We start from the raw sequence: 18333 nt of genomic DNA, 5'->3' as shown, positions 1-18333 counted from the left end.
GGCGGGGCCGGGGATCGAACCCAAGTCCTCAGATGGGATAGGATCCAGGTCTCCCTGTGACCCTTGTGAGGATAAGCGGCAAAGAAAATGAATGGATGGATGGATGTTTTTGGGATGTGGGAGGAAACCGGAGAAAAGCCACGCAGGCACGGCGAGAACATGCAAACTCCACACAGGCGGGGCCGGGGATCGAACCCAGGTCCTCAGAGGGGATAGGATCCAGGTCTCCCTGTGACCCTTGTGAGGATAAGCGGCAAAGAAAATGAATGGATGGATGGATGTTTTTGGGATGTGGGAGGAAACCGGAGAAAAGCCACGCAGGCACGGCAAGAACATGCAAACTCCACACAGGCGGGGCCGGGGATCGAACCCAGGTCCTCAGAGGGGATAGGATCCAGGTCTCCCTGTGACCCTTGTGAGGATAAGCGGCAAAGAAAATGAATGGATGTTTTTGGGATGTGTGAGGAAACCGGAGAAAAGCCACACACGCACGGCGAGAACATGCAAACTCCACACAGGCGGGGCCGGGGATCGAACTCAGGTCCTCAGATGGGATAGGATCCAGGTCTCCCTGTGACCCTTGTGAGGATAAGCGGCAAAGAAAATGAATGGATGTTTTTGGGATGTGTGAGGAAACCGGAGAAAAGCCACACAGGCACGGGGAGAACATGCAAGCTCCACACAGGCGGGGCCGGGGATCGAACCCAGGTCCTCAGATGGGATAGGATCCAGGTCTCCCCGTGACCCTTGTGAGGATAAGCGGCTAAGAACATGGATGGATGGATTTTTAAGTGGACATTTGAAGGAACGAGCAAAGTCCACCCAGATTCCGTCACATTGCTTAGCATCACATAAGGGAAATAAAAATCTCAACGACACAAAAATGTTTCACAAAAAGTTATGTTTATTTGCAAATCCGCTCTTAGAAATGTGGATTAATAAAAGCGAGGCGAGCGCTGGAAAGGTCGACAAAACTTAAAAGGTGGACGACTAGCAGCTTTACTTCCAAAAAAAAAAAAAAAAGATACAAAACAAACAAGTGACCTTCCCGCGCGAAATAAAAAGACATGCAATTTAAAAAGTTTGACAAATATACAAAAAGAAAATAAAGTATATTCAGTTGTAATTTCGATATAGTTACATTTAGATTCCATCGCAGTTTCACACACGCACGCACAGGCTCAGTCTAAAATATTTTTTGTTTCCTGGTTAAAACCTCGCAGTTTTTCCTCCCGCCAGCTCGCAAAAAACGCAGATCGTCGACAAATAAATACTTCCACAACTCGACGTATTTTTGAGCAACACAAACGTAGAAAATAGCGACTCGTATTTGTCGACGCCACGTTTGTCTAAAAAAACAAAAAAAAACAGTGTCGGTACTTCAGTGTTACTTTGTACATACAGCAAATTTACAGTCTGGTCTCGATGACGCGTGAAAAGGAAACGCAATATTTAATATTCTACTGTACGTAGACGCTGTTGCGCCAGTCCTGGATAGCGGGTCGGGTAAGGCCGGTTTCGGAACGTCGCCGTGACGGATTTGCGCAAAAAAAAAGTGACGCCAGCGTTTTACAAACGGAATCACTTTTCATGTAGTAATGATTTGATCACAAAATGATAAATGTTACCATGCTGAAATTCTGAAGTTATGGAAAATAGCGATAATTCAAAATACAGCAGTGCCTTGAGATTTGATCTTAAATTCCCCTCCCCATTGAAATGCCATTAATCCATTCCAAAAAAAAAAATAAAATAAAATCTATAACTCTCTGATTACAAAATATATAGTACAGTCTATCAAACAGAAAGTAAAGAATCAAAACGTTTTGCCCAAATTTTTCGATTAGAATCTATGGAAATTGTGCTGCAACTTCTGCCGTGCGCATTTTGGCCACTTGGGGGCAGTATAATACAGACAGGAGCCGTGAAGAAGAGATTCGCAACTGGCTCAGGAAACTGCAGTACCGTAATTTCCGCTCCCCAAAAAATTTTTCACCCGCTTTCAACCCTGCCCTTTATGCGGGGATGCAGCTTAATTGGTGCAACTTTTCGAACCGCCGCAAGGGGGCACTCGAGCGGTAAAGGAAAAGCGTGAGACCGGTGGAATATGTGTGCCGAGGAAGTGAATTTTACCGGTCCGGCCCTGTTAGCGCAGCACTACTGTTTTACTGTTGTGTCTCAGTTATTTTTACCAGTATGTTTTATTTTTAATCTGCCCTGTTAGTGTGGCGGCTCTAGCGTTAGCATTAGCACACGGAGTGGCGCCAACGTTAGCACGGCGGCACAAACGTTAGCCACGCTAGCGTTAAACTCTCTGTGTACCGTCTTTGTAAATATCTCGTGTTTCAATGTGGGCACTTGCGACTTTTACACAGTTGTGGCATATGTATGTACCAAATGGTATTTCCTTTCCAAATATACTGTGTGTATGTATGTACCAAATGGTATTTCCTTTACAAGTGTACTGGGTGAGGCTTATAACCAGGTGCGCCCTGTAGCACGGGAATTACGGTAAACTTTTTCACAACAGATAAAAGAATATGTGCCCCTGTGCATAGGTTTATTATCGCTCTACGTGTGTTGCCCCACTGTTTGTCTTCCAGTACCAATGGGGGTTATGCCACGGAATTCCGGGGTTGAAGGTCCTGGTGATACCGCACCGCCGCTTCCGGTGTGACGGTCTGAGCGCTCCCCGGTGCTGAAAAGTCTCTTTGTGAGTATAGTTTGTAAACTTCCGGCCAGTCTGAAACATCCCCGCCCGTGCTTCAACATGTGCCATTTGACAATTTGTCGCCGAGTGTTCATGTTCGCTGTGGTCTCAGAAAGACGAACCCAACAAACATACCTCTACATAGTTCGGATATAACGTATGTTAGCTCCCTCTATGTAGAAGAAGGGGAACTATGAGACCGGGGATTTCACATTAAGAGTTTGCTACGTATCCAGAGTTCCCCTGTTAGTACCGCATGAGCATTAATCACAAGGAGACTATTCAGCACAGGGGGAGCGCTCAGACCGCCGCACCGGTCACGTAAAACACATCAGTGATCCTGAGCGGCGCTTTTTGTTCGCTGAAACTTGAACCTGCCAGGCAGCGTTTACAAAAATCGATTAGTACCATTAGTACTTTGAGCGGCAGAATTTTTTACCACGTTGTTCCGCATCTCTGGCATAAATCTTACAGCTTAAAGTGTTATAACAGCGCTATAGCATTTTGCATTGTGTGTTAGCACTGAGCTAGCAAAATTATGTGGTTTGGTAAAAAATATATATATATACACACACATCTATTTTGTTTGATGTTTAGTTTGACAGTAAACAAGTGAAATTGGCGAACAGCTTGAAGACTTTTCTTTGAAATTGTTCACGATCTGCTGGATTTGCCGCTTTTTCCTCCCAAGAAGGGGAAAAACCCAACGAGAAACGGTCGAAGGGATGAGTTGTATCTCAAAAACTAGCGAGTCGGATCGCTCGTATCTCAAGGCACCGCCGTATAGGACGACGCTAACTCAGACGGTCCCGTTTGAACGCAACAAAGTCGATAGGGGGCAGGTTCGGGCAAGAACCTTCACCCGAAGCCAGTTTTAGCACGTTATCCAGAAGCAAACAAATGATGATAAATTAAAAGGAGGCCGTAAAAAAAACAAAAAACAAAAAAAAACAAACCCCGGCGGTCTTCCTCGCTCGGGGATTCACTTGGGGTCCTCGATGCTTCCCGTGCTCAGGTCAGTCATTTTGGGGTATTTGACTTTCTTCTGGTCCAGCTCGTTCTGCGCCCACAGCAGTAACTTGAGGAGCTTGGCCAGTTTCGGGGTGGACTCCCGGTTTTCGTGGTCCAGCACGGCTTGGTTCACCTCGCTCCACACCTGAACATCGACACCTTTTCTCATGCGTGCGCCCTCGCACCCGTCGACAATCGGTTAATATTCCATCACTCCGATTTATGCCGACATACTCGAATAACATTTTTTGTACAAGTACTGTTTAGGGCAGGATAACGGATGAGGCGGGGGAAATTGGTTCGTTAAAATGCAGAAAATAGACTTTTTTTTGGGGTGAATCGAGCACGATTACTCTATTTCTGGTTCCTCTATTTTTAATATAGTAATATAGATATATTATAGATAATATTTTGAAACCTCTATTTTTATTTGGGATATTTCACATCTATTTTATGTCGTAAATTGCTTGGATGACATTTTTTTTTTTATAAATGCCTGTGATTGGTTTCAGGAGAAATGAAACAATTGGGAATGAAATCCAAAATTGAATTAATAAAAAAAAAAAAAAATGACAGGGTAAATCAGAAATTAAATATTTTATACAGGGATGTGTCGGTTCTCGACCACAATCCGTTCCAGAAAACGGTTCGAGAAGTGATTTGTTCGAAAACCAAATCGATGCTTCCCACCGCAATGAATGGAAAAAGAAATAATGAGTTCCAAGCCTAAAAAAAATTTGGCTTTTTAAAGCAAATTTATTTTAGCTTCTCCTGATAATAAACTCCATAGTAGACATACATGTATAGTTTATTAAATACTTCATATAAAAATAATTTAAGAAATATTTATTTTTTGCTTAAAATGTATGCTTTAGTCGTAGAGGAGGCTCGGCTGGCAGTGCATTGCCGTATTTGTCGTGCGTCAGCTGGTCTGGCCGCGCGCAAAATGTTATCTACGGGTTTTGTCGGGGGGCGTTCGAGCACCGATTTTCAGAAGCAAATAAAAAAATCTCGAAATCGGGGACGTTCGAGAACCGAGGCTTTAATGTACAAGGGCAATATGGCCTACCCTAGCAAAATGTATTATGTTCAGTCCAAAACCAAGCCTCTGGTTCTGGGAAAAAGTAGTTGGTCCGAGTACCTTTTGACGCTGCATCATGTTGAGCAGGTCCCCGAAGGGCGACTCTTCGGGGTTGTCGAAGGCCAAGAGGGCGAGCGTCCGCTCCATCTCCGTGAGGCACTCGCGGCTCTCCTCGCCCTGCTCGGCCAGCTGCGTCTGGGCAAACTCCAGCGCCGACTCCGTCTCCCGCAACCGGATGAGCTCGATCAAATGCTGCTGCTGCGCCGAGAGAAACGACGACGACAACAAATTGATGCGGTGAGGAAAGAAAAACTTGCCAAAAGGCACGATTTCAGATCCCGGCCATTTCTCACTACCAGAGTCGGGAGAAGTTTTGGGCACTACTCGTAGAGCGTAGCTGGAAAGTACCTGGAGATGAAAGTACAAATATCGGTTGGTGTCCAGCAGCTCCGGGTGCAGGCTGTTGATGAGCGCGATGGCTTCCTGGATCTGCCCCTTCAGGATCATCTCCCGGATCTTTATCCTTTCATCCAGAGAATCCAGGTCCACGCTGGGCTCGATGCCGGACTCCATGCGGAACTTCTCGGCCGCCTCCTTGAATCCCTCTTCAACACAAGTTCGGAGCGCGGTGAAGAAACATCTCCTGTGTGTTTGTTTTAGCTATTTTAACAGCTTTTGAGGAATGTCGCGAGTATAGCTGTCATCATACAAATTTTTTTTTTTTTTTTTTAATAATTGATTATTCTATTGGCAGCACAGTGGAGCAGCTGGAAAACATTGGCCTCACAGTTCTGAGGACCCGGGTTCAATCCCAGCCCCACCTGTGTGGAGTTTGCACGTTCTCCCCGTGCCGTGCTTGCGTGGCTTTTCTCCGGTTTCCTCCCACATCCCAAAAACACGCAACATTATTTGGAGACTCTAAATGGCCCCTAGGTGTGATTGCGGGTGTGGCTGTTTGTCTCGATGTGCCCTGCGATTGGCTTGCAACCAGTTCAGGGCGTACCCCGCCTCCTGCCCCTTGACAGCCGGGATAGGCTCCGGCACTCCCCGTGACCCTCGTGAGGATAAGCGGCAAAGAAAATGGATGGATGATTATTCTATCGTTGTACTGATTAATCAGATCATTTATTTTGCACCAAAACTTATTGCCAAATGTTTTTGTTTTTTTTCCAATCGATGTTGAATTGCTATCGTTTAATGATTAAACGAAAAATAGTCAAGACATATTACATGAGCGAGAGGGATATTTGTACTCACCCGTCTTTTTTTGAAAAATGACCCACTTGTTGGATACTGATTACGAATTTCTGAATCTGCTTGAGGTTCAACTACATGCCAAATAAAAGTTATTGATAGTGCGATCCCAAACAACTTACACCTTAGATTAAAACTGTTTTGGAGCAAAAACACGTCAGCAGATGTGCAAAAAAAAAAACCAAACAAAACAACAACCAAAACTGCTTTATAAAGCGATTAATTGCGAGAGCTGCACTCACCGGTCACCAGGTAGTTCATAATGAGCCGGTTCATGTCCGCCCGCTGAATGTTGACGTTGTTCAATTTGTCCATCCACTCGTCTTTCGTGATGTCTTCAGGTTTGTCGGCATAACTCATCATTGGAAGGCTGGAGGAGAGCGAGCGAGAGAGAGCGAGAAAGGAGGGCTGAAACCGGCAGACGTGAGCAAGACTGACACGGTTTGGTGGCTTCGGGTTCCTACAGCAACACTCAAAGGTACAGCTGAACACGAACGACAACGAGAACGGGGGGAAAACGTGACAATTGAGCAGCGATGAATAGAGTAAATATGCAATAACCCCGTAAAAATGTATGTGAAAGATTCCGAGGGTTGGACTAATTTGGACGTCCGGCGACATATCCCAAAACAAACGCATTTCCTCATGCCGGGGCTAGTTAGCCTGCTGTAAACCGACAACCTACCGCCCGACGCGAGGTCCGCTGTTAATTTCCTGCCTTGTGGACGCGCGTCGGAGGTGTCGAACGGGAGCGCGGAGACGTTTAGTTTCTCCGGGGGGGAAACATTAGGAAAGGTCGAGGTCCCCCCAATCGAGCGTTTGGCGGCCTAATGGCTAATAAGCCGAGAAGCTAAACGTGATACCCTCGCGATAGCAACCTACGTCATCCCGGCGAGCGCAGCCATTGGTGAGTGGCGGTGACGTCACGGTTGCCGAGGCGCACTCCTGGCAGTGTGTGGCCTTGTAAAAAAAAAAAAAATAATAATAATAATAATAATAAAATAAAGAAATTTAAAAAAAAAATGCATTGACATGCGCGGCTTCCATATTCCCACCCACCTTAACAACACCAAAATTTTATTTATATTTTATGTTAATCTGAGATTTTCATCATGGCTAATAATCGAATAGTATATATTTTTTTTTTTTTTTTAAAAAGGGCTAATTATTACAACAATATAGACCTACGTTTTTCTGGTGCATTGGCATACACCCCCGTTTTGAGAAAATATTATTTTTTGCCACAAATAACACACTTTTAGCCTCTTCAAAGTAATTATCCTAGATTTTGTTTGGATCAATATTTGGATTACACACAAGTATTGTCTTTTGGGGTTTTTCAGTAAAATATGCATCCCCCCGACTTGTCCGCGATGAGTGGATCGCCCCACACAAACCACCACTTTGTCTAAATCAATAAATTTTTTTTTGGCAAAAAAACCCACTTGAAAAGGTCGAAAAAAATGTAAGCAAAAGCAACAACATGGCGTACATAAACCACGTGATGTGCGTTTAACCATTGTGGAGCAGTGCGGTGAGTTCAAGGCCTGACCGAGACTTCGTTTTCGACGGCTTTGGTTGTTCCTCAAAAATTATTCAATACAATGCAACAATAATAGTATATTTAAAAAAAAAAAAAATAGTTGTCAATGTAATTCAACAATCATTACTGTACACATGTACAGTAAAAGTAACCCAGCATTACAAATTGATAGAATTCATTAATAACACTTTTTTAATAAAAAATTTTTTTAACACAAAAGTAAAGCAATTCCTAAACAGACAACACAAATTATGATTACTTTTCCTCTTATTATTTATTTCTTATGTTCCAGGTGCATGGCTGGTCACTTGACGCCAATATAGGAGCTCACTTGTTTAATGTTTTTCTTAAAATGTAATAATTGTACATATACAATTCAATTTGCACCCCACCAACACCTAGTGTACCTGAAACAATATGCCCCCCACCCATAAAAGAAATCCAGGCAATGTCTAAATATGATGATTACATGTTTATTCCATATACTGCATCAGTAACTGTAAACACTCTTGCAAATGCTACAAAACATACGTGTGCATTACATATCCAAATTGAATATCATACTCTTACATTGTTGTTCATTTAGTTTGTGTAGTCATAAATACACATTTTGCGTTATGATCAGTGAAAAAAAAGTTCAAGGTGTACCCCGCCTCATGCCCGTTCACAGCTGGGATAGGCTCCAGCACTCCCCACAACCCTTGTGAGGATAAACGGCTAAGAAAATGGATGGATATTTCTGTAGCTTTGTGACATTGAGGTATCTAAATTATTACTGTATAGATCATTTGTGAAGATGCCTCCATTCTCCTAATCTATGCTACTAAAATGCACCTCAGAAAAAAATGTTTTGTATATTACTGTGTATATGCATACGGTGGCTCAGATGGTCCAAGTGTTGAGGTCCTGGGTGCAACCCCTCACCCGCCTGTGTGGATGGATGGATGGATGGATGCATATAGTTTTTCATTTTTACATTTTAAACAGTAGTAGTTGAACAATTTTGAATGCAATTTTACTCTTGGATGTGCTGTTTTTTTTTGTAAATCAAAGAGACTATAAAAAAAACAATTATATTCAAATTATTTTTAAAATAGATGACCCGAAGGGGGCAAATAAAATCTCGCCGGGGGCGTGACATTGCCTCTGCATAAAAATACATTCATAATCACGAAAGGATACGCAACTATCCGTCGTTAGCTGAAGCAAATGTGCATTGTTTTGCTGAAATTGAATATGTGAATGGAGAAGATGATGATGATGATGATATATGGCAATTTTTCTCTCCGTCCCTTGGGGAACCTGAACCCATCTCGGGACCACCACCAGCGGACGGCAAACCATCAGTGCTCTGAAAGTTTGGCCTGAAAATGTTTTTAAAAAGGATTTCTATTGATATTGTTTCATATATGTTATTAAAAAAGAAAAAAAGGAATGAGCACATTTGAACCAAAGTAACGGTTTTGTCACGTCTCTCAGCGCGCGCGCCCCCGCGGACCAGGGTGTGCGCGCACGTACCCTCGGCAAACGTACTAAGGGGGCGGGGCTAACGTACCGCTGCGGCTGTCTTGTGGTTGGTGGGATCCGCGCGCGCGCACACACGCACGGAGGGTCCGCGGAGAGATGCAGCCATAGTCACGCGACGCCGTCCGTCCTTCGTCGCTTCCCGTCCGTCGTTCGTTTCGTACTGTGGTTTGGTGAACGGTGAGTCTTCCTCCTCCTTGGCCGGGACATCTTCCCCCTCGGCGGGGGCGATTCGCGCCCTTTGCAAAACAATGAGCACCCGTGCCTCGCATCCTCAGTAGTAGGCCAGGATGAGGCGAACCAATATGGATGCTGCTGCTGCTGATGGTGGTGATGATGATGATGATGGCGACGATGCGGGGAGATTATTGCTCCTTGCAACGTTTTGTCACGACCTCTAATCCTGCTCGTTTATAATTTGGATGCAATCTGTCCGGTTTTTTTGGGGGGTGTTGTTGAGGTCTTGACAAAGATGGCGTTGAACGCGGCCTGTACCGTTTGTTTCGCTCAAGCGCCCACCCCGCATAGTCCATTTATTCTTGGAAAGCTGTCGTTTTTCTTCAACGCACAAAAATGACTTAAAAAAAAAAAGCCCCGTAGTGTGCGAGGGGCTCGATTTGAGCGCGAGAAACGCACCGCGGGAGTGTGTCGTAAATCCACGATTCGCTCGCCCCCTTTTTGACTCCGCAGAGCTCGGCCGAGCGGCGGCGCAAAAAAAAGCGGGCAGAACAGGGCCATCTGTTGCCCTCCAGTCTGCGCCATTTAATCTCCCCCGAAGTTGGAGGGCTTTTGTAGATTTGTAGAATTAAGTAATAATGCTCGCGTCACCCTCTTGGAAGGTTCTAATCTTGGCACCGACTTTCAGCGGGTACTCCGGCACGAAAAAAATACATTCACGCTAAATTGAGTTAATAATTGTCTTCCGATAAGGTGTGACGACAATTATGATGAGTGCTTGTTTGTTTTTGTTTTATCGCGAGAGTTATGTTAGGGTAGGCTGGTAGTCTACACTAAAGGAGCTAACAACGTTTACTTTAGCCCAGCCACTTAGCAGTAGCCAAATGATACTTTATCATCGTTTTTTTTTAAGTATGAAGTAATCCAGAACTTTACACATTCTCTGTCTCGTTTACGTGGGATTGGAGAAGCAATGTAGCGAAATATCCCGATGGAGTCCGCGCTCTGGGAACTTCACGTGACGAAACGGGTTAGCTCACTTCCTGTCTGCGACATTAGTGAGCGCGACTATGGTATGATTATATGGTTGTTTGAAGTCGAGCATGCTAATATTTGTTGTTTTATTAATGACTCCTGCCTTCTGAAAAAAGTTAACTATGTGTACCGCATGCCACTTATTTAAACACGCGCTTCGTCCACCTTCGATAGGCACTCGAACCGGAAGGAAGTGCTTCGACTCGTTTTGGGGAATGCGGAACTAGTTGCCGCAAAATGGCGAGAGATGAGGAGACCGGTGTTTTGCAACCTTTATCGAGCCAGGGGTCGTATCTTACAATGTCAGAACACTGACAAAAAAGAATGTCACCAAAACTACATCCTCAAATAATAATTTAGTCTCAATGTATTCTCAAATTGACATAAATGTAACGTCTTGCCCTGTTTAGCAGACCGATATTTATACAGCGCATTTCATACCCAAGGTAACGCAATGTGCTTTACATTTAAAAACACAGAATAAACATTTAAAACAAAGACAAAAGCAAAGAAATAGCTGAATGTGACATTTTAAAGGTGGAATGGTCTAAAAATTGTGAGGAATTAGCAGAATAGACTTGGAAAAATTGACACTTGGGACTTATGCTGGCAACTTCAATTTGTGCAGCAAACTTGTTTGCTTGTCAAATGTTAAACTTCACACTGTACGTGTTCTTCAGATGGTAGGAGGCAGTTTTAACTGATTTTATATGACTGTTGTAATTATTATTATTATGACTTGGTCTTTGGTTTTTAAAGAGTGAGTCCGGGTATTTACTAAGAGCAATCCTCTTGTCTTTATTGCCAAAAACCCTTATCTCATTTTTGTTGTGATTGTAAGTTTTAGACAGTGATACAGCACCTGATTTTGAACTGAAGTCATCTGGAGACGCTTCTGGATATAGTTATGACAGTCATCATTAAAGTTCTGAAGAATTTGAAGCGATTTACGTGCATTTACGTGGTGAATAGGACGAGTTTTAGTGCGCATGAGATCGATCTCTCACAACCACGTCCGGACTGGGGGCTCGGCTCTTGCTCACCTGTGACCTTAATGGGGAGAAAGGGTGTTTTAAAAAAAAAAAAAAAAAAAAGATTGACGGATGCCGACGTGCTAATTTTATTTATGTAGTTATGTTTTCCTTTGTGTGTTTGTGTCTGTCTGTCCAGCCTGCGGACGTGAGGCATCATGGCTGAGCATCAGAGGCAGCGCTCTCTGTCCACCGCCGGCGAGTCTCTCTACCACGTGCTGGGAGTGGAAAAGACCGCCACGAACGATGACATCAAGCGGTCCTACAGGTCAGAACCTCGGGGGCTCCGTATTGGGAGCCCATTTGTTATTTTTATCTTCTTTTTATTTTTCTGTTAGAAAAAGTGATTGGTTGAGATGTGTGGTGACATTTTTGTGTCCACAATGAGCGGGGGGTCACCGACACGCATCGTAGTGAGCGTACAAACGCGTGACGGCAGTTTCTATGTTGAGAAATGTACTACTAAGCAGCTAAAAGGAAAGAATAAACATGAACAAATTAAAGTAGCATTTGGATGCATTTTCAAGTTAATCGCTAGTTGGAACGGAGAATGCAGAATTTGCAAAATTGAAATTTCGTGTTGGCCAGGCTCCAAGAAGAAGTTCTTTTTCGCATATATAAAAAAAAAAAAAAGTTCACCCATTTTCTCAGTAGAGAAGAAAAGACATGCAAGAAAAGTTGCTGTTATTGAAATTTGAAAGTTCTCCAGCAGCTGTTCCTTGCTCCTACAGTACATCAAGATTACACCAAAATATCATAACTTTTTGATTATCCTGTGTGTTTGTTTATATTTGGTAGCACTCTGAGTAGGGGTATTAATCAGACATGATTTTTCCGTTTATGAGCGAGATTCCGTCTTTTTAAATTCCATTGATTAAAAAAAAAAAAAAAAAAACGCTCGTTCATATTCCGTTCCGACTTTTGCAAGCGAGTTGGAAGATTAGATACGCGTTTGTTGATTGGTCGATTGTCTTCCTCCTGACCAATGAAAACGCTTGTTGTATACCGGGCAGTTTATGGGGCCATTTGTATAATAAGTAAACACAATTGCGGTGAGAGTTCAGAAGCAACTACTTGTAAAAATGTCTGTTTTATTTCCTGATAACGACGCGTGACGTTAATAATTCTTGTTGAATTCATGTGTTTCAGTCATTTATGAAAACGAGAAATTAAAACGTTTTTGAATGGATACGATATACATGCTATGAAAGCACGCTTGCATGCCATGATTCAAATCTGAATTCAATTTGGTTTCACTTCTAGTAGTTTACTTCGTTGAATTTGTCATTTTTGGGGGTAAAGGTATGCACCGAAAGAATGAACGATTGTATTGAAAAGTATTTATTTATAGATGTACTAGATATATTTAATTTGTAATACAATTTATAAAACTTGCAGGTTAAAATTGATTATCCTTTGATCATGCTTGCAGCCCCCCCCCCCAGCTATCTTTTTTTCATTCACTCAAATCACATCTCTGATTAATGAATTAATACACATCATGCATTTGTCTCTCTATCTCTCTTTCTCTATGATTGTAATTAGTAATCGGTTCATACATTATTTTGGAAACGAATTCTTTGAAGCAACGAAAAAAATGGAGGAGCCACGTCCGAGCCACAAATTGGCTCTTTTTAGGGGGTTTCCCTTCGAGAAGGGGATCTCGGAAAATTGCCGGAATTCCCATCGGTGATATAACAATGATCTTGTTTTAATTCATGAATGAATTTCCTTACCTGGCGTGAAAATTCTCACAACACCCCCCCCCCACAAAAAAACATCGCAAAAAGTAAATGCAATGGTACGTTCGCAATGCAAAACATTGATAAGACGCGACGCTGATTAAATGATGCTGAACGGCGGCTTAGTATGAGTTCCCCCGAAGAGTCTGCGGAAGAATCTCAAGTCCGCCGGCCACAAACTATTTTGCATTTCTTCGCCGGTCCTGTTCTGCGGGCAGGAATGTTCGTGAACATTTTCGCAAAACGGGATGAGCAATCGATGATGACGTCCTTGCTTGTTCCACGCAGGAAACTGGCTTTAAAGTTTCACCCTGACAAGAATCCCGACAATCCGGAAGCGGCTGACAAGTTCAAGGAGATAAACAACGCCCACGCCATCTTGAATGACCCCACCAAGCGCAACATTTACGACAAATACGGCTCGCTGGGTCTGTACGTGGCCGAGCAGTTTGGAGAGGAGAACGTCAACACTTACTTTGTCCTCTCGAGCTGGTGGGCAAAGGTAAGACTGGATGGAAGGGAAACTACAAGTACCGTAATTTCCCGCCTACAATCCGCAACTTTTTTCACACGCTTTCAACCCTGCCGTTTATGCGCTGATGCGGCTAATTTGTGCATTTTTGCTAACGGCCGCAATTGGGCACTCGAGCGGGAACTGTGAGATCGATGGAATATATGTGCCGAGGAAGTGGCTTTTACCGGCCCTGCTGACGCTGCGCTAGCGTGAGCACTGTGCTAGCGTGTTGCTCCTGTGTTACCGGAGTGTCTCAGTGATGTTTAGCGGTAAGTTTTATTTTAACCGGCCCTGTTAGCGTTAGCGCTAGCGTTAAACTCTTTCTGTTTACCGTCTTTCTTTGTAAATATCTCTTGTTTCAATGTGGGCACTTGCGGCTTTTACACAGCTGCGGCGTATCTACATACCAAATGGTATTTCCTTCACAAATGTACTTGGAACCAAGTGCTCCTTGTAGACCGGGAATTACGTTTTTTTTTTTTTTTTTTTTTTTTTTTTTTTTGCTATTTCTCTGCTATCCAAGTCACAATCTTTTTGCGGCTCCCACAAAGGCGCTGTTTGTGTTCTGCGGTCTCGCCACCGGTTGCTACTTCTGTTGCTGCCTGTGCTGCTGCTGCAACTGCTGCTGCGGAAGATGTAAACCTCGGCCTCGGGAAGGCCAGGAGCAGGACTTTTACGTCTCCCCGGAGGACCTGGAGGCTCAGCTGCAGTCGGACGAGAGAGGTGAGAGCAACGTTTTTATGCACATTTCTGAAACCCGAGCACGTGGGGGTCCACTACACGGTGAAGAAAATAAGTATTTGAACACCCTGCTATATTGCAAGTTCTCCCACTTAGAAATCACGGAGGGGTCTGAAATTTTCATCGTAGGTGCAAGTCCACTGTGAGAGGGATCATCTAAAAAGAAATCACAATGTATCATTTATTTGTGTGATACAGCTGCAAATAAGTATTTGAATACCTGTCTATCAGCTAGAATTCTGCCCCTCAAAGACCCGTTAGTCCGCCTCTAAAAGTCCACCTCCGCTCCACGTATGATCCTGAATCAGAAGACACCTGCCCACCCCATACAATCAGTAAGACTCGAACTTGTAAGACGGCCAAGAACAAAGAGCCGTCCAAAGACACCAGAGACAAAATTGCTGGAAAGTGCTACGGAGAAATTGCCAACTTGGGGGAAAAAAAAAAGGTCCACTCTCGGAGCAATCGTCAGAAAATGGAAGAAGCGAAACATGACGGTCAATCTGGATCGGAGTGGAGCCCCCCGTGCGAGATATATCACCTCGTGGGGTCTCGATGATCCTTAGAAAGGTGAGGAATCAGTCCAGGACTACACGACAGGACTTGGTCAATGACCTGAAAAAGAGCTGGGACCACCGTTTCCAAGGTGACTGTTGCTAATACGCTAAGACGTCATGGTTTCAAATCACGCAGGGCACGGAAGGTTCCCCTGCTTAAACCAGCACATGTCAAGGCCCGTCTTAAGTTGACCATTTGGTTGATACAGAGGAGTCATGGGAGAAAGTTTTGTGGACAGATGAGACCAAAATGGAGGTTTTTGGTCATAATTCCACTAACCGTGTTTGGAGGAAGACGAATGATGAGTTCAACCCCAAGAACACCCTCCCTACTGTGAAGCATGGGGGTGCTAGCATCACGCTTTGAGGGTGTTTTTCTGCACGTGGGACAGGACGACTGCGCCGTATTAAGGAGAGGATGACCGCGGCCATGTTTTGTGAGATTTTGGGGAACAAACCTCTTTCCCTGAAGATGGGTCGTGGGCGGGTCTTTCGACATGAAGCACACAGCCAGGAAAACCCAAGGACTGGCTCCGTAAGACGCATATCAAGGTTCTGGCGTGGCCTAGCCAGTCTCCAGACCTAAACCCAATAGAAAATCTTCGGAGGAAGCTGAAACTCGGTGTTTCTCTGTGAATTTCAGACCCCTCCGTGATTTCCAGGTGGGAGAACTTGCAATATACCAGTGTGTTCAAATATTTATGTTCGTCACAGTATAAGTAATAAGAACATTGCTTCACAGTCGTGGTCGGACACGCACCCTAAAACCTCAATCGCTATTTGTATTGACGGTAACGAATCATTTGGAGTCCAAATGTTTGACCTTGCACTATTCCAAAATAAGAAATGAAAAAGTCAATTTGGATGGCGGGCCGGCGGGTGCGGATCACATCCCCTGCGATGAACGCCGGTTGACTGGTTGTCCGTGACTTTGTGGCTAAAAACCGACCCCCTTGCTCCCGTGACCCCCAACAGAGGCGGGAGGCGAGCCCATCATGCTGCAGCCCACGGCGACAGAGACCACCCAGCTGACCTCGGACGGCCATTACTCCTACCACACCGACACCGGCTTCAACTAAACGGACGCGCCCCGCCCGTCCTCGCCTCGGTCCCGTCTGCGAACCCCCCCCCCCCCCGCCCCCCTGCGCCACCCACGTGACGGGAAAGGAAACCGTCTTTCACAAGGAAGGCCCATGCAGAGGAGAGGGACTCGTTAGCATGGTCCATGAAAGGAACTACTCATCCCACCCCCACCCCTTTCCCCCATCCCTCCTTTCTCACTATTTATTTCCTCGAGTATTACAAGAAATGATTCCATTTTCTTTTTTTTTTCAACTTCATCCCTCTCATCCCACATTGTGCGTTATTGTGTAGCATGCACCACAATTTCCTCTCGCGCAGAATTATTCGTCCACACGAGTCCGGTGCGCAGCGCGAGAGCGGCGAGGCTCTCGGCGGCGTCTCGGGTTCCGCGCCGGTTCGCCGGGCGGTTGGGGGGGGGGGGGGGGGGTTTGTCACACCATATTTGTTCGAACGTTGCTTTGCGGTGCTCATCTCCTCCCGAGAGGAATGTTGTCATATCGCCAGACGCGGCTCTTCTTCTTTCTTCTTCATTTGTATTTTTTTTTTTTTTCAGAGCATGAGTTGTGAAAAACATGACACTCATCATATTTTTGCGTGGAAATTCAGGTGACTGCAAACATTTATTTATTTGTGTATTTATTTCGAAGAGAATCGTCACCCTGTTTTTGAAGTTGGCGTGTTTGGAAGTGCGTCTCATCCGTCGTCGACCCGTTTGAATCACACGGAATTCGGCCGTCGATCCGGCGTCGCCCACGGAATCGGATTTTTGCACACGGCATCTTTCGGATTTGCATGCGTCGCCCACACATCCGCAAATCCACCACCCCCCCCCCCCACCAACACCCACGACGTGTCCCGACTCGCGCGTCTCGACGGTTTACGAGCGGCGATCCGCGTGTGACCGACTGTCCCGCCCTCTGCTATTAACGGTATGGATGTTTCGTATGATGTTTTTTTTTCCCCACGTAAAGTAACCCCCTCGACGACATTTAGGTGTTACCTGTCCGAATATTACGTGTCCTAAAGTGAATGCACTAAAAGAAAAACTTGAAAATGCAAGAAAAGCGAAGCGAGCGGAACGGATCGGCGAGCGGGAGGCGGCGGCGCCGAAACGGCCGTGTCGAGTGCAATTGTCGTGAGTTGCTTTTCACGATGCATCCGCGGAGGTTTATTTATGTCATGATTTTGTGGTGGGGAAATAATTTTAATCGGTGCAGTGTTGTATTGTAACCATTCAGTTGTGCGAGGAGACCGTGACCGTTCGGGGTGGTTGTACATACGAGTACAAGTACAAGAAATCTTTTATGTTCTAGCATGGTTATCGTGTGTCTGGAAGAAAACTTGGGCCGTTGATCTCAATTCTCTGTTGGTGAATAAATGTTCCTAAACATTTGGATGGATTTCGTGTGATCTATACTTTTTATGCTGCTTGGATTGGGAGAAAAGTGGGAAAATAGTGCAGAAGCCAAAAAAAAAAAAAGAAAAAAATTGGAACCACACTTTGGACTTTTCCAATTTGGACACTCGCTCTGTGCATGTGACCAAACTAATATCCATCCATTTTCTTTTCCGCTAATCCTCACAAGTGTCACCGGAGTGCTGGAGCTGATTCCAGCTGTCATCGAGCAGCAGGCGGGGTCCACCCTGAACTGGTCGCCAGCCAATCGCAGGGCACATGCAGACAAACAGCCGCATTCACAATCACACCTTGGGGCAATTTCGAGTGTCAAATTAATGTCGCGAGTTTTTGGGATGTGGGAGGAAACCCGGAGTACCCGGAGAAAACCCACCCCGCAGGAACGGGGAGAACATGCTAACTCCGCACAGGTTGGGCCGGGATCGAACCCGGGTCCTCAGAACTGTGAGGCCAACGCTTTACCAGGTGAATCGCCTCGAGAATTTTAAGTTAATTAAGATTGAACAAAAGTCTCTTTTCGTGGGCTTATGAAGGTGATTTGTGCAAGTCCATTGCCAGCAGATGGAGACAAATCCCGGACTTTCAATTACTGCACTGAAGGAGTTGAGGAGAAATTGACTTTTTTTTTTTTTTTTTCCCTGAAAGAACAAAAAGTTTCGGCTCACTTCACATATTAAAATTTTGGCTACGGAAGTCACAATATGGAAGGGGGGGAGCTGGAAAAAAAATATTTACCTCTCACAATCTGGAAAACATTTCATATACACACGTGCAGCAAAAGATTTCTCAGGTGCTGCAACCCAAAAACTTATTCATCCATTTTCTTAGCCGCTTATCCTCACAAGGGTCCGTGAGTCAATGTTGCATGTTTTTTTGGGATGTGGGAGGAAACCGAAGTGCCCACCCGGAGAAA

At 44.7% G+C, this 18333-nt stretch overlaps 2 protein-coding genes across 5 annotated transcripts; one reads left to right on the top strand and one right to left on the bottom strand.

Moving 5' to 3' along the window:
• Positions 1-876: 876 nt before the first annotated feature.
• Positions 877-6950, bottom strand: LOC133514397 (glucose-induced degradation protein 8-B homolog). The gene is made up of 5 exons (XM_061846068.1): positions 6742-6950; positions 6299-6426; positions 5211-5407; positions 4863-5060; positions 877-3866 (listed from the first exon to the last, which is right to left on the bottom strand). Exons 2-5 carry the CDS (start codon positions 6417-6419, stop codon positions 3693-3695), a joined length of 690 nt encoding a protein of 229 aa, XP_061702052.1. The 5' UTR covers positions 6420-6426; positions 6742-6950; the 3' UTR covers positions 877-3692.
• Positions 6394-17395, top strand: dnajc5aa (DnaJ (Hsp40) homolog, subfamily C, member 5aa). 4 transcript variants are annotated; one of them, XM_061846092.1, is made up of 5 exons: positions 6394-6534; positions 11506-11634; positions 13397-13610; positions 14174-14345; positions 15896-17395. In XM_061846092.1, exons 2-5 carry the CDS (start codon positions 11525-11527, stop codon positions 15997-15999), a joined length of 600 nt encoding a protein of 199 aa, XP_061702076.1. In that variant the 5' UTR covers positions 6394-6534; positions 11506-11524; the 3' UTR covers positions 16000-17395. The 4 variants fall into 4 exon arrangements, with proteins under 4 accessions (XP_061702076.1, XP_061702065.1, XP_061702084.1 ...); XM_061846081.1 differs by lacking the exon at positions 6394-6534 and adding an exon at positions 9146-9303; XM_061846100.1 differs by lacking the exon at positions 6394-6534 and adding an exon at positions 10083-10373.
• The last annotated feature ends 938 nt before the right edge of the window (positions 17396-18333 follow it).

The sequence above is a fragment of the Syngnathoides biaculeatus genome, chromosome 2 (assembly GCF_019802595.1).
Source record: "Syngnathoides biaculeatus isolate LvHL_M chromosome 2, ASM1980259v1, whole genome shotgun sequence".
NCBI classification, from domain to species: domain Eukaryota; kingdom Metazoa; phylum Chordata; class Actinopteri; order Syngnathiformes; family Syngnathidae; genus Syngnathoides; species Syngnathoides biaculeatus.
Note: the sequence above shows the minus strand (reverse complement) of the source record. Positions and strands in the feature narration are given on the sequence as shown.